General features: G+C 33.9%; 1 protein-coding gene across 8 annotated transcripts in view; it reads right to left on the bottom strand.

The window, feature by feature from the left end:
* FUT8 (fucosyltransferase 8) overlaps nucleotides 1–16,556 on the bottom strand; it is a 102,263-nt gene that overhangs the window by 22,521 nt on the left and 63,186 nt on the right. For all 8 annotated transcript variants that reach the window (XM_083863680.1, XM_083863676.1, XM_083863681.1 and 5 more), the window contains 2 exons: nucleotides 13,124–13,238; nucleotides 6,885–7,122 (listed from right to left, as the gene is read on the bottom strand). In XM_083863680.1, coding sequence (XP_083719806.1) covers nucleotides 6,885–7,122; nucleotides 13,124–13,238 — 353 coding nt within the window. The remainder of the gene's footprint in view (nucleotides 1–6,884; nucleotides 7,123–13,123; nucleotides 13,239–16,556) is intronic.

Here is a 16,556-nt window from a genome sequence, read left to right as displayed (position 1 = left end):
ATGTATAAGCATGTAAAAAACAAGACAACATGCAGACAATATCTCATATCTCATGACCTAGAAGTTTCCAACAGGTCATGACAATGGAGCTTAATATTTGCAGCTGGCTGTCCAGGCATCTAGTGGAGAAGCACTCTCATTTTAGACAAGACATTCACCATCTTTTTGAGATAGTGGTTTTCTAACTCCTAGTCTTGTATTGTTCTAATTTGAACACTTGGAGGATTCCTCTTTCAATGAATTAGTAAAAGTATCTCCATATGCAAATCGAGATGGAACACGGCTCTCAAGGTATTTGTACACAAAAGGACATTTTAGTTACCCATAAATTAAACAGAAGAGAATAAACCTTGTATGTTGTTTGAGATTCATAGTAGTGATACACCTTAACAATGCATCTGAAAGAAACAAGGATGCATTCTACTTCAAATGGTCTACCAACATGAAAGCAGAAAATCAGGGGTGTAAGTCTGCAATAATGGAAAAGGAAATTTTTCTGATCTTCAGTCATAGGGGAAAACATAATGAAAGCATTACGAAAAAACCAAGATGCATGAAGACAAAGAATGGCCACTATAATAATTGATATATTCACAAGTATCAGAGCCATAATCTATAGTACTGGTGGTGCTCTGGGACGTCTCCCACCTGGAAATGGCTGTAGTCATTTTCAAGATGTAGGAAGGGTTTGGATTACTTCAATTCAATTCCACAGCTGCCAGTTCAGGTTACCCTTGTTTAAAGATTACTTAAAAATAGGTAATATTACTGAACTAGTACGTTGTAATGACCAGTGTAACTGGTTGTAATAACCAGTGTAATACATTAGAAAACTCAAAACTTGAATGCAGGTTGATTCTCCAAAAACCTAAGAATGCTTCAGTTTGGATTGGAATTTATGCGGCCAAACAAAGAAGTCGGATTAGCATTTCAAACTTTGTAGTTTGAGACCTAACATACTTAGTTTACTTCATGCGTTCCTTTCATATTCAAAAAACCCCCCTGAATTCTCATTTGAGTACAAAACATACTATTTTTCCCTACTGTGCATGCTGCAGTACAACTTATCAACTGAAGAATGGCTATCTTAAACCAAATAAACTCTAATATTAAGCCAATTTGTCGCTTTTTTGCGTATTAAACAATTCTTAGAAGGGCAACAGTTAAGCAAAAACCTTTTCTACAGTTTGTAATGGACATTTTGTTTACCAATCTGTAATTTGTCATCCACGATTTAATGCTCGTGAGCAAAGTTTGCAATCAACCACTAACCTACAGGTACCAATTTTGCTACTACATCGTGGGGGGGCAACATTAATCTGTTAGGAAAAAGGAAAAATCATGCTTCAAAGTGTAGTATTTCATATGAACAGCATAAAATGTGTAACCAAATATGCAATTGACATTCCTACCACTGAACAGAACAAAACTGAGAATCCTTTTCCCCACCTCCATGCACTCTTGGATTTCTAAATCCTCAGCTTCATCTTCCCCTTATCAAAAAATGTAGGGAAAGAAGCCCCTGCTATTTGGAAAGTAATTACTTCAGTGGGCACATTTAGGTTACCTTCCTTCATTTCAGCACAGGGAAAGAATTGTCATGGAACATGTTTGTTCATCTGCTTATGGTCCCACCCATGCAAGGAACTCTTACCAAATTCTTAAATGCATTTTATACAGACATAAAATCTTCACCTAAATTAGCAATAACATAAGGAGAACTCACTGTATACAATCCCAATATTTTTGTTCCTTGAACATTTTTTGCTAGATAGCACAATTATACACATCAGCCTTTAAACAAATACAGACATTCTTACTTCTGCTATTAGAATATTTACTAGACAATGACTGTATTGAAATTAAAGTATTTCCCATTTATCTCCCATCCTGTTAAAAGATGCCACTGACATGCAAAACAACTTCCAAGAACACCATTCTTTTACGAGGAATAGATTTGATGAAATTCCTCCTAAAATTAGATGAGAACCAGTGGTACATTTAGGCCACATAAATGGCTTAATTAGGATCAATTTGATTTGATTGATTATAGCACGAAAGAACACACAGATGTATTTTAATACAACCTCCTTAAAACACAAATTAATTTAGTTTAGTATGGCAGATTTGGGACTGCACAAGTGAACTTCGTGACACAAGTTGTAAGACAATATTAAAAGTATCATTACAAAGCAAACAAATTTTAAAAACCCCATGCCCACTCAAAAGCCAAAGGCAAACATTCTTCTGTGTTGAAAATCCCCAAAAGAAATAAAGCTAGTTACAAGAAAAGACTGCATCTCCTGTAATTCCAATTTCAGATCATGGAATTTTTTTGCTTTTCCACTTTTAGACCAGTTGCTATAATAGGGGTCAACAGCAGCAGTGAGTTGTTAAAAAACAGACCTCATCTCTAATCAAAATTGTCTACCACATCTTTGTCTAAAAGCAGAAATACTTCCCATATAGAAATACCTATAAAATGTGCCAGCTTTTAAAGCTTGCTTTATTTTAGAACTGAATTACAGTTTTTAATCTCCTACTGTAATGCAGCTTTTTATGTCCTTGAATCAGTGTAGGTCTTTCTCAGAATCCTTTCATATTTATCAATATTCATTTTGAAGACCATATAACCGAAATAGATGGTGTCCTGCAGCCTGTCTTTGCTCTGCACAGTGAAAATAACTTTTTGCTATTATTGAAGAACTCTCCACTTAGATATAAATAAGGATCACTTAGCTCTTTTAGGCTACTGCATTGCTCTGAAAACTCAGATATACCTGATTAGAATTCCAGGGTCCTTTTAAGAGTTACCGCTTTCTAAATATATTTATGTGTTTACACAGACAAATGTCTTTACATAGAGTATCTTACAAGGCACCTTGAGGACAAAAAAATCTACACAATATCAGTAGCTTGATTTCAAGATTAACAGAACTGAAAAAAAGCAAAATTCAGAGGTTGCTGTTACACTCTGTTCTCTTCTCTCAAATCACTGTTCTCCAGCTTGCTTCACAGAAAGGGAACTTGTTTGAAGTAAAATGTAAACAATGAAAGTCACTGTACAAAAACAATGTTAAGAACTAGAACTAAAAATGAACCCATTTTATCTGAAGATTTTATAAACAAGAGTGAGACGTAGGAGCAAAACATAAGTCTTACAATTGTATGCAAGTTAAAGGGGTTTTTAGGCCACTACTCAATATTCAGCTGATTTCCATAAAAAACGACTGTCAAGGAATATCTAGTTCATGGAGTGAAACTTTTTAATTTATTGCAATTAATTCTGTACAACTTTTATGATTTGATTTTGCAATTTTTATTTAGTCCTTTTGATTACTGTTGCCAGATAGACTTTAATAAATTAAACATTCATTTTGTGTACCCACAGTATCCTCGCATTTGAATTATACATATAAACATATTAGTTAATTCATATTTTAAGATTGTAGTTCAATTAATACTTAAAAGCTGGCACTACCAACAAATGAAGAGCTCTGCCATTTTCTCCCCTCTGGGTATCCCTTCCTCAAAAGCATTAATTCAGCAAACCACAGTTAGAGGCAGTGAAATCAATATTCATGGATAACTGTAGGAAACTTTGTTTCAGGTTTCCTTTTTCAAGTTATCTTTCATCTTTCTGGGTTTTAGGCCTTATGGGAAAGAGCACATAGTGTTATTTAAAGCATGTAAAGGGGCTTCTTTACCTCCACATCCCATCATTCTCCAGCTTGCAATGCAGATATGACTTCTAAAAGTACATTAATCTGTCTTTCCTATTAATCTGTTTTCTTTCTCTTTTTTTTTGTCTAGTTATTTTATAGACCTCTTTCAATTTATTACTGGGGAATGCCACCATAACATCATAAATCAAAGAGTAAAAAATGACAAGAAGAGGCTCCATTTTAGCATGTAGCAATGATAGCAACATTATGACCTGGCTAACTAATTAATTTAAAGAAAATTGATCAAAAATTTCATGATAAATATGTCTTTACAAGTTCTCTACGTTTTGGCTCTTATTACTGGTAAATCATTCATGCTTCTTATAAAAATTCCTACCATAATTATTCATAAACAGTTTGACCATAGATATCAAATGAAAAACTAACTACAATAAAGATGCAATTACAGGCAAGATGTAATTTTAGAACTAAAAAGAGCATATACCCAACCATCTCTTCAGATTTTTTTCTCTAGAATGACAGTATGAGTGAACCAAAAGACAAGGAAAAATTATGCCACAGTAAAATAACTGCTGTATTTACAGAAATCTGCAGTAGAATTCTCAATCATTTAATATGTTTAAGCCAGAAAAGTTAAACTTGATTCCAAAACTACACAAAGTTTAGTGTCAAACACAAAGAACAACTCCTGCAAGACATGACATGGGCTGAGGTGACCCTTAATTCTTCACAGATGAGAACAGGTCTTACTAATCTTCTGCTATCAGGCAAATATCACCTTGCTCATTAAAATTCACTCTTTTTCCCAAATTCCAAAAACAAGTTTAGCCTTTACACCTAGTTAGGAGAGGACTGGACAAAGGAAATTCCAGAACTATATGTATTCTCAGCTTATATAAGCCTCTTAATTCTTTGGAGAAGGTATTACTATCTAAATTGTTTCTCCAAAAATAAAGTCCAGAAACAGCAAAATTTTGTGCTGCAAATAAAATGTCAAGAAGAAGCAATTAAAATAAAAGGAAGATAAATGTACAAACTTAAACAATTTTGTCATGAAGCACATTTTACTAAATTATTATCTATTCAGATCTGCAAATTATGTGAAAGCATTTTTCTTAGCTGATATACTTTTCTGATTTGTGGGCCTATTTCTATAATTTACATTGAACACTTGCTATAATTATTCACTTGTGTAAATATTTTTGATACATAATTTTACAAAATCATGAAAAATTCTTATACTACACTTGAGAAATGTTTTGTCTATGAAAATGAAAACTGATAAATGTCGACGCCTTTTAAGACATTTACTTTAAAAATCTAGAAAATCCATGCTGGCTTCAGAATTTGTAGAGAAAAAAGAAAAAATTAAAGGTATGGTTTTGCAAAGAAACTGCTCTTAACTAGAGTTAAGACTTTCAGACTTATTTATCCCTGAAAAAAACAGGGAATAAATAAATAGATACACAAGTAAATAAAAATCTATATAAATTTAGGGAGACATAAAAAACACACAGAAATCTTCAGCAAAATACACTGTCTTGAAAATTTAATAGCATTTAAGTATCCAGTGAAAACTCCTACTGAAGCCACACTGAGGCAAGTACAGAGATTGATTGTCTCATTCATCCTCACTGACCAAGCCATTCCACAAGATCAGAATTTAACACAGTTTATAGCATGTGTGGCTGGCCAACAGGCTGACTATAGAAAGACTGTCCTTCATAGCTCAATGTCCTCCAGCTCTAGAGTATCGAAACTCAAATTAGTGCTATTCGTTATTTAAAAAATAATTGATCGCATCAGAATACTTCATGTGCTCAGTCTTCAAACTATTCATCCTGATGTAGAAACTAACTGAAAAAAAAAAAAAAAAAAAAAAAAAAAGAATCCAAACTGTAGGGACTTAAATGAAGCATTATTTGTATTTTCATCCACAAGAGCCTATATTGCAGGAAATCATCATCTATTTAAACAGATTTTCATGAAAGCATAAAATCTTTTAAAGCTATGTGTGCATGAGTGCACTGTTTTTCAGTCTACTGTGGTCTAAAATTGCTCACAAAATTCCTTGCATCTAAATTCTGGAGTCACACAGAGGAGCCCACTGAGAGCCATGCCCAGATGGTAGTTTCACTTACTAATTTTGCCAAACATGAATAAAACTTCATCTGAGTTCTCAATACCTGTTTTCCATTTATAGTTGTTCCTATAAACATCCAACCAAAGAAACATTTTTTTGCAAAAAAAAATCTCATTCATGCAAAAAGAAATCTCATTCACAAAACCCACTAGAATTCTCACAGCTAAGTTTTGTAGCACCTTGAAGCTCTGAAGAACAGATGCTGTTTCAATGTGCAAATGCTGTTTCAATGTGTAAACACACAAGTTTACATGCAATCTGTAAACTGGATTTTATAAATCTGATTAAGTTAATTTCAGATGTGTAAAACTTTAATAGTTACTTTAAGATTCTCCACTCACCGGGTTATGCAGTGTCCTAGTGAAAAGACTGAAGATGTTGATATGTTTTTACTATCAATCACATGGAGAAAGATGTCATTTAAAACAAATACTGTTTACTTTGACACAAACAAAGCTACCTGATCCTCCAAACATCAGTGCCCAGTGCTTATTCTAGGCAAATTGTTCCACATGATATAAGAATGGACCAACTTGCTGTTGTACAACAAAAATTCATATTTTACATGGGCATTGTTTTAACAACATGGATTTTGGATTTGTTCAGCTTGCATTAGGAATTATTTTAGGTATTTATTTCTTTTGTTGAGGTGTGAATGACTATTGGATACCATTTCTTTTACATTTCTATCGCTTAACGTTGGCAATATCCATTATTTTTAAAAAAGTTTATTAACAACACTCTCTATTTAATACTCTCTTCCCATGAAAACAAGATTAATATCTAGCAGAGAACGCAGCAGCAGCCTGCTAAAAAATTATAATTTAAATATCAAATACAAAACTTTTATATTAAAAAAACTCTCCCAATGCAGAGCTATCTTACCAAGGAATTTTTTTTTCAATACAACAGATAAATAAGATGTAAAAGGCACTTGCATACACAATTGCGGTCATAGTTACGCTCCACACAGCACAAAAGAGATGACAAATTATTTGTACGGGAATGAAGCTGCAAGGAAGGCAGGAGGGATGGTGTGTGTGACTGAGCCTTACCTGACCAGTGGCCAGTGGTGGAGCCAGCCCTGTCGGTGCAGGTCTCGCTGACGGGCCGGAACACGGTCTCCCAGCCGCCCGTGGCGTAGCGCCAGTTCTGCGACTCCAGGATCAGCGTGCGCTGCGTGCCGTAGGCGATCATGAAGCAGTACACCACGTGGTGGAGCTGGCAGCCATAGCCACAGCCCTTGTTGATGTTACACACGAGTTTCTTGGCTTTGCTGCAGTCCTTCGGGTTCTGTGAGGATGGACGAAGAAGTGAGCTGAAGACAAGATGCACCAAAGGCTTGCGTTTTTCTGAAAAACTGGCAAATGTCATCAATCACAGAAGCCATTCTGCTATAACACATCTCCAATTAAAATGGATGAGCAAGCTCCATGAAAATTTTATGTGAATTCTTCACTGTGAACACGAACAGTTATTGAACGTACTTCACTATCCTAATGTAAAATAGAATACATTTAAGATTTTAAATTACTTTCTCATTTGTAAATCTGTCAGAATAAGCCAACATTTGGACTCTGAGCTCACATTTCATCAACATGATTCTCAGTGTTGGAATGCTTTTTCCTTTGGCATTTTTTCAAGTTTGTTAGTTCTCTTTCAATAAGCATGCATGTCATCCAATAAAAGAAAATTTCCACCTGTCTACAATGTACAGAATAAAACAAATGGTACAGAATAAAACAAATGCTTATTAAGGGACTGCTTCCCAGGCTAACTGACCACATAGTAAATGCAGAATGTAAAACACATACCTGAGCAGACTGATAAAGGACAGAATTCTAATCTGCATACACTTTCCATAAAATAACATACTTCACTTCCACAAACCAAGAAACCACAAGATAGGAGGCAAATGCCTACATTGTATGAATGCTATGTTTAAATTAAACCGTATTTTAGGTACGTAGACAACACAACATCATAACCAACAGAAGTTTTTCTTTACGTAAAAGATAGTACTTTTTTAGTACATATACTTGTCTAGAGTCATACTTGCACGACTCTAGAGATACTTCTAAATTCCAGAAAGGTCTCCCATAAAATCTCTGGGATGAAAGTTTCAGATAAGGTATGAGAATACTGATATTTGAGCATCAATATTCTGTTTCAAAATCAAATTTCTGTTTCTTTCACATCTAAACAACTTTAAATTTTCTGTAAATTTGCAACAATCAAATCAAATCTTCGAAAAACAGTGATCCCTGTCTGGTGAACTGAGATCCCTCCTTCAAGTGATCTTAAAGATAATCTGAATATTCTGAGTCCTAAAATGCTTTAGAAGAAAATTAATTTGTGCATTTAGTGGTATGAACAAGGGGACAACAATTCAGACTGGAGGGAGGCAGGAATAATAAAACATCCAAAACAAAACAAACTCAAAACTCTACAACATATGGAGTTATAACTTCAGCATTTTAATTTTTTTTTCATTTTAAATACATCTAATTCAAAACCTAACTAGATATGAAAACAATAAATTACATAAAATTTCCATCTGTAATTTTTGTTCCTCAGACCAGTACTTTTGTCATCACAAATCTAATGGATAACTTGAGACTAAACCTAACCTAATGGATAACTTTATCTTTAAAATTATAATAAATGTATTTCTCACAGTCTGTCAGAAGAGAAAAAGGGCCTTTCTAGTATTCTCTGCAAGTCCACACAGAAAGAACTCCACCAAAAAAATCCTCTTCATATCATTATTACCAGCAGTGTTATATTTTTATTACTACTATTGTCATTAATATTACCATACTTTGCTTGGTTTGTTACTAAACTGTTCTTTTCTCAACCCACAATAGGGTTTCTTTGTGGGTCTTTTTGTTTGTTTGGGGTTTTTTTCCATTGATTCTCCTCACTGTCCTACCAGGGAGGAGGAGTGAGTGTCTGGGGGGTTCTTTGTTGCCAGCTTGGGTAAAGCCATAACACTATTCTTTTTGGAAGGGATAATCTCTGTGAATTTTTGGAAAATGTCATTAGATTATGCTTTTTACAGTTGTCATTACCTCCAAATGCTTGTGTCCTCTAAAATGAAAGCATTTAATCAATGGCATATTTGAAATATTGTCAAGGTGTGCCCTTCTCACTTTCTTTCATGCAAATGCAAGCTTCATATAATAGCTTATAAACATTATGGAAATCAAGTACTAATCACACAATGAAACATAATGTGATAGTGTGACTGCTTACCAATGTTAATATAATGTATTTACATGGGTTTTATCATTATTTGTAGACTTAACCGAAAACTATATATATTGGTATTAGTTTGTGACTTTAAAAGGAAGTTATTTAACTTATTTCTTTATGACTGTGGGGTTTTTTCAAATTGCTATACTCAAATAGCAAAAAGACAAAGCAGTATTTGGGCTTTAATTGTCCATTGAGAATTTTAAAAGAAAAAGGGGAAGTAGAGATACTTGGACATATTGCAATTTCAACTGGTGTTTCCAGGAAAAGGTGGAAATATTACCCATTCATAAGGAAGAAAAGTTACATTTCAAGCATCAGAATAGCTTGGGTGTTCATAACCAAAACTGCCAACCAAAGCAACCAGTAAAAGTACTGAGCTGATAAAGGATAACAGTCAATTTCAAAACCAATTAAGACTGACAAAAGAGTTTTCCTCCTGGCACAAAGTCACAGAAAAGGATGATAAATCCCTGATTTGAATGGGTAGTACATTCTGTTCTCAACCCTAATGACACTGCTCATCACACTCCTATCTCCAATTTAATGATCTACATAATGAAGAGAGGGATGAAAGGGACCTCCATGAATGTCAAGCCCTGTAAAGTAACAGCCATACAACTGCAGTAAAAACAAATACCAAAAAAATCCAAACAAAAATTAAACAAACCCACACAAAATCAAAAACAGAAAAAACCTACAACTGACACATCACACAAAACATACTTCAATATATAAATTAGATCACCCAGCCTATCTAGAGTTTACATCTTTTATCTTCCTCAAAATAACTTCTATGAACAAAGCAACTGAAAAAATTTACAAATTTTCAGAATAGCAAAATGATTAGAATTACATGTCTCTATGGAAGAGAATACCATCTAAAATAAAAGTAGATTTTTCTATCTGGCAAGATGGATTTAATGGTCTTTCATCACAAAGAACATGGGCATATACTGCTGCTCTCACAAAATTCAGGATTTCCACTGTATTCTTCTTCCAGGGCTCTTGGTTGGCCTTTCTGAGCCAGAAAGTAGGTTCAGATGGGAATAATGTCCCAAGTGCTGCCTCTATGCCTAACCATCTTCCAGTGCTTTCAAGCGTGTAGTCAACCATCAAAACACATGACAAACTGGCAAAAGTAAACCCTGCTCCTTGACATATTTTACTATATGAGAAATGACTGTGTTGATAATGAATTTAAAACAGTTCAGAGAAATGTACTTAATCCAATGAAATAGAAGATACTAGGGTGGAGTGGGTGGAGTGGAGCACTCTGATACCATTTACTAAGTAACCTCATCAACACAGTATGACACTTGTTAACAAAGCTGGGGTTTTTTTTATATTTTCAATAAATATTTTATTCTTTTACCCTACAGTCTGCTGGAGAAGAGAGTCCCACACAAAATCTTTGGAAAATCCCATTATTTTAGAGATATATGTCAAAAATAGATGTTTCTTATCCTAATTAACACAAAAGTAATTTATACCATCTTCTACTCCCCTTCATTTGTGATGTCATTGTAGTCCTTCCTTTTCATACCAGCTCCCCTCAAGACTTTGGGGGCAGAAAAAAATCCAAAACAAAAAAAACAAACAAACCACCAGAAGTTTCTTCCAGCTGCTGGAAGAAAACATTCTTTTCTCCCTAGTCAGAAATAGTGTCTGATTTGAGAGACAGAAATCTCAAACCTTCCTCTAATATTAATTCTTCTAGTTTGCACCTACTCTCCTACAACACACAAGTTCCAGCTTAAGTAAAACATTTCAGCATGCAGAAGGACTTAAACACTCTGTGTTCCTCAGTCCTAGAGAAATCACAGATATCAGCAGTGATCACACTTTCCTGGGTGGTTGTTGTACTGAAACCATATAACATACTTTTAATTTGATTGATTACAGTTGTATGGGGTGCATCCCTTTGCATGTATGCGGAGTGCCCATAGCCTTTTCTATTGTTGCTGTAATTTTAGCATGAGCACTTTTATTAAAAATAGGAATCAGTAATTTTGATGTGAGAGAGGATTTAATACAGAAGACAGAAAAATCTAAGTGACACATAAACTCACCAAAAATATTGCAAAGTCCACTAACCTCAGAAAAAAGTCTTGTGACCAATTTTCTTTTCTTTGCATACATACAAAGCCTCAACTAAATAGTATGGCAGAATATGACTAGAATATGGCAAACTATGACTAATATAATTGATGTCTTGTTGAGTACTTAGTAACCTTTCTCACCTGGTTTTATTTTTAACCTTAAAAGCTGAACAAAAAGTTTAAAGTTTTTTTTTAAATCAGAGGCAAAAATATTCTGCTATTGAGAGACTGCATGCTGAATCACAAACTTCCTAAAATAAACAGAACAAAAATAAGCACAAAAGAGAAGGGACAGAAAACTGCTGCCTTCATAATAATTTGCTCACTTGATTACAGAACTACAGGTGCTCTTATCTGACTTCTTTTGCATATTCTCTTCAACTGTTTGATAAAAAACATCTCTGAAAATAAAGCCTTTTCCTTAAATATAAAGTCCTAGCTTTTTAAATGTTGCTCCAGCTATAGGGAACTAGTTACATGTAGCCTCATTAAAACAAATTTATGGTAATGTCATCCAAATGAAGTAGCAGTCATCACTATTCACAATCATTCAGCTAAATGACTTCCCAGTGAGATGTCCCAAAATAATGCAGCTGTCACTGTTCAACATGTACCAGAAAAAAGCTATGCAGTACTTTCATACTTAACTAAAAAACAATTACAAATATGTGCCATATAATTATTTTTTGGCATCAACTTGAGGGGCAAGGTTGCTGAATTTTTCATTTTATTTTATTTTTTAATACAGTTTTATTTAATAGAGGTATATCAATGTGTGTAATTTCAAATCAATTGACTGCTTTACATTGGTGCATATTTGTTAAAGCAAATAACTTTGCGCTCTTTTTGATGACTTGCACAGTTATATTACTAAATAGGACAACAAATGGATAGTGAAAGACAAGGAAAAGATAGAAAAAGGCTGTATTTATCAGGATGAAAAGCTGTTACAGTATACTACTGCCAAATAGTGGTATAAAAATGAAAAAATAAGGAACAGTTCTCAGAAAGGAGTTGAAGAAGTGCAATAAAGTGATGACTCCTGCACAATTTAGAGAGATGTTTTTTTCCTCAGAAGGGTGTCTTTTTTTATTTAACAATCAACAAATACATAGCTTGGTCACAGAAGAGAAGCTGAACTGTGAAATAACGAAAATCTGAGAAACAAATTCAGCTATTTACACAAGAGAAAAGATCAGACATTAGGAGTGACCACACAAAACAGCTGCACACATGCCATAAAAAATAAACCAGGTAAAAATAAAGCAGACTACATTAAATATATTTTTGATCACTACATAAATAGCTACATGCATTCAGTCATGAAAAAAGTCCCAACACCTTCAGACCAATTTTTATTTACATTTTATACACACACAAAAAATACATATATTAAAAAGACTTTATACACTCAAAAATATGAGCATCTAGAGAAGTCTGAAACATCTGTTGAAACAATCTAGGACTAGACAATACACTATACAAGCACTTCAATTTTGCTTCCTTATGTTTTTTAAAATGGGCTGCTAGTTCAGGAGTTTGATACAAGGTCTTTTATATTATTAAAACTATGCAAATATATTTATGCATTTTGATACTCTAAAGAGTAAAATTAAAAAATATCAAGCAGAGAATTATCTTTTACAATACAGTGAAAAATTCAAACAGGTAAGTACAGCCCAGTAAAAACTATGGATCCAAAAAAAACAAATGACAAAAATACAAACCCTGATGATTGCCTTGGAATATTACCTTCCTTATACATACAAAAAAATGTTTGAAACAAATGTAATCATTTCTTTTCTACATAATTCACTCATATACCAACATTCATTTTAAACCGTCACGTAATTGTTCTATTGCAAGGTTTTAGCTAAGTGCAATCTATATAAGAAGAAAAAGATGTTTACCTCAATACAAAAGCTTTACCCTCTTACCTGTAAATAAGTTATTCTTCTCTGTACCAAATCTGTTAGATCTTTGGCCTCTTTTTCTCGCCAGTCTCCAGCTCCATCTGTTTGACTGAGGTAGTACAAGTCGGTCATTATTGACCTATGAACAACAATGGAAAACATAACAAACCATGGAAAATCTTAGCATTACTAAATTGGAGGATTAAATTAAATCAAAGATAAATTACAGAGATATTTCAATTGTAGCTTCAAAATCATGTTCTTCATGCCACCTCCTACTATACAAGTCAAACAGCAGCCAAGACAGACTGACTGCATCCTTCATCTAATAAATGTTCCATATCCATTAGCAATTAAAAATTCTAAACAGAGTCATGGCCATGCAAGTCCATACTACAAAACATGAATTTTGAGGAGCTATCAAATACTAACTTGAGATTATCTAATACATTAGAGATTCTCTTCTTAGGGTTAAAACATTTCATTGGCCAAAAAAGAGAATAAAGTACTCATAATCATTTTCATGAAAATGAAAATGTTATATGACATTCATTTGTTAAAATTTGCAGATTAGTCAAAATTACTGGTTTTGACCAAATGGTACCACCCTGGAAAAGATTTTTTTTTTAAATCTCTGTGGCCTTTGGGAAGAAATAAAAAACTAGAGAGAAACGATTTAAAGTATTTCTAGAACTGTCAATGGTTATTCTAGAAGTAACAGGTAGTCCAATTCAGAACCAGTAATTTTAGAGCTGGTTTTATAGACTGAGAACAGTTAATATTGCTAAACATTTCTGCATAACAATGCTACAGTTGTAAGCTTGAACCACTTTCCTTAATACTTTCATCTGAACTTGAGATGCCGCTATTTATTGCACGAAATCCTTGATAAACCACAAGTTTGATCACTTGGAACGAGAAGCAACAGAACAAAGGCAGAGAAATTTGGGAGGTGACCAAAAAAAAGTGTGAGGGTAAGACAAATACATTTCCTAATAACATTTGAAGTGGTCTTGTCAAGCTGCCGGCAGGACTTGTTAGCACTGGAAGCACAAACCCAATTTGCCAAGGCTACCTCTTGTATATAAGTGAGAAGAGCACGCTACATATCCCTACTAGGAAATTACTTCCAATGACATAACATTTAAGCAGTAAAAATTGAGATAAATCAAATTAGGGCAGCCCTATCTTTATCAGCAAAGTTATCAGACAATCTTTTCTTGCTAATTTAATAATTGGATTTATGGATCTGTAGTTTTAGTCTCATATTTCTCATTTGGTCATTATCCCCATGCTTCTACACAGGGTAACTGAGACACTGACTATGGCATCTACTACTGTTGTAGTAAATATTTTACCTAAATTATTCAGCAGCAGTAATCCTCACCTTCTGTGAATCAAGTGGAAGAACTTGATCTACATTCTAATCTGAAACTATATAAACTGGATTTTCTTTTACAAGGTAATTGAGCTTGAAACACCGTATTGCAGCTTTGCATAAAAATTAATTTAAAGCATCAACAGGTAACTATTTTTAAATCACTTACTGTTAAAGACACATAATACTCACAGTAACATGCACACACAGTTTAAAGAGAATAAAAACAGAACTAATGATGGACTAGTTCTAATACAATGGATTATATACAGATAACTGAAGAGATAAAGAGTCTGCTCCTCCTAAGACCGTTTCCCTATTAATAGAAAACACACAGGATAGTAGGCATACTAGAAAAGGAAACTGATGCATTTTCTTGGGAGTTTAAATATATTTTTCCTCCCAGTCAAGATGTAACCAGGTTAGGTGTTTAAAGAAAAAATACCAAGTTAAGGCTTAAACATTAAAAAATGAAAAAAAAAAAAATCCTCTATCATTAAAAGCAGCTGTGCAACCCGATAGTCACATTTTAAACCAATTTCAAATGCAATTTAATTAGCCTTAAAAAGTATTTTCTGTACCTGTAAGTAATCAGTGTACTCTCCCTATACTTTATAGGAATATATTTTCATTAAATACTGAAAAAATAACTGAAAATACAAAGTTAACCAATTTTAAAAAAAATTAAAAATGCTGTCAGCTCTCAAGTAATTTTTCCTATTTCTACAAAAAAAAAAAAAAGTGTTGCCCAAATTTTACTTTTTATATTATTGGCCATGGTGATCATGACAAAGAAAAGGCAGCGGCTTAGTTTTAATAATCAGTCTTACAGAAGAAATATAATTACTTGGACAATTTTTGAGGTAAGAGAAATGGTGAGAGTGTCCTTACACAGCCTCAATGACTCATCACATTAGGTAAAGGCAGCTTTGCTCAGTAAAACCATAAAAAGTATCAAATGATTTGCAGGAAATGTTATGCATTCATAAAAGAGTTTTCAGACAGTATCCATGATCTTCTTTAAAAAAAGAAATATAAAACCCTGAAGTAAACCAGGAAGTGAAAAATTCACAGGTGCTATCACACAGGAATTATTATAAGGTAGTGCTATTTTAAGACACCGTCACGGAGACCTTCTTTCTTTGATTGTTACTGCTCAGAAATGTGCATTTTCTAGCTACATCTGCTAGGGTTTTTTGAGTGTGACAGGTCATTGTGATAACTTATTAATACAGATTTAGAAGAGACACAAATACCAAAGACCAGGGTCACACTCCATGCAGAGAGTTAAAAGCACAGGGAGTGGTGACCCATGAGCCCAAGATAGCTCAGTGCAGACAAGGATGAGCCTGCACAGGATTATCAGAGGCTACTGCAGGTGGAAAAATGGCAGGAAACTTCACTTACTAACCAACAACACTAACTTGTTGCTGTTGTTGCTTCATATCATAAAATAAACCTTGGAGCTGCACTTAAAAGCATTTTGCTTCTGGAAAGCAGAATGGAGGAAAAAAATCTGGCTGTGTTTCATCTGTATTTGACTGCCAAAATAAAGAGGGAAGGGTGGGCGTTTTTAACAATCAGTCTAGACATTTATCCCAGTCACATGGAAAAATTTAAACCTCCTAAAAATTTTACATCAACAAATAAAAACTCAAAGGAAAATATGTAGTTCAAAGGAAATAATGTGAAAATTTGTCCAAACACTATGCATCAAATGTTGGCCAGTTACCACAAAATCCCTGATGACAGCTACTCCCCAGGAGAAGGAATGAAACTAACTCAGTAATAGCCACCTGGCAAACAAATTTTGTCAACACGGGAAACAACCATGACAACTAGAGGATTCATTTGCTCTTTTTTAATAACTCAATATCAAACAGTCTTTCCAGTGTTTAGATGAATTTACTCTCAACAGCCCTCTTCCCTATAGCAACGATGAGAATACAGTTATGTAATTCTCAAGGAAACTCTTGTATTGGCCAACACCGTTTCTCAAATAGGATCAGTATGGAAATACTGGACAAAAATATATGCAAGAGCAGCACTCTCCTGGAGAAAATTCACACTGCTCCTAGG

Source organism: Zosterops lateralis (genome assembly GCF_965231275.1).
Source record: "Zosterops lateralis genome assembly, chromosome: 6".
Lineage (NCBI taxonomy): Eukaryota > Metazoa > Chordata > Aves > Passeriformes > Zosteropidae > Zosterops > Zosterops lateralis.
The sequence above is the reverse complement of the archived record's forward strand: the minus strand, read 5'-3'. Positions and strand labels throughout refer to the sequence as shown.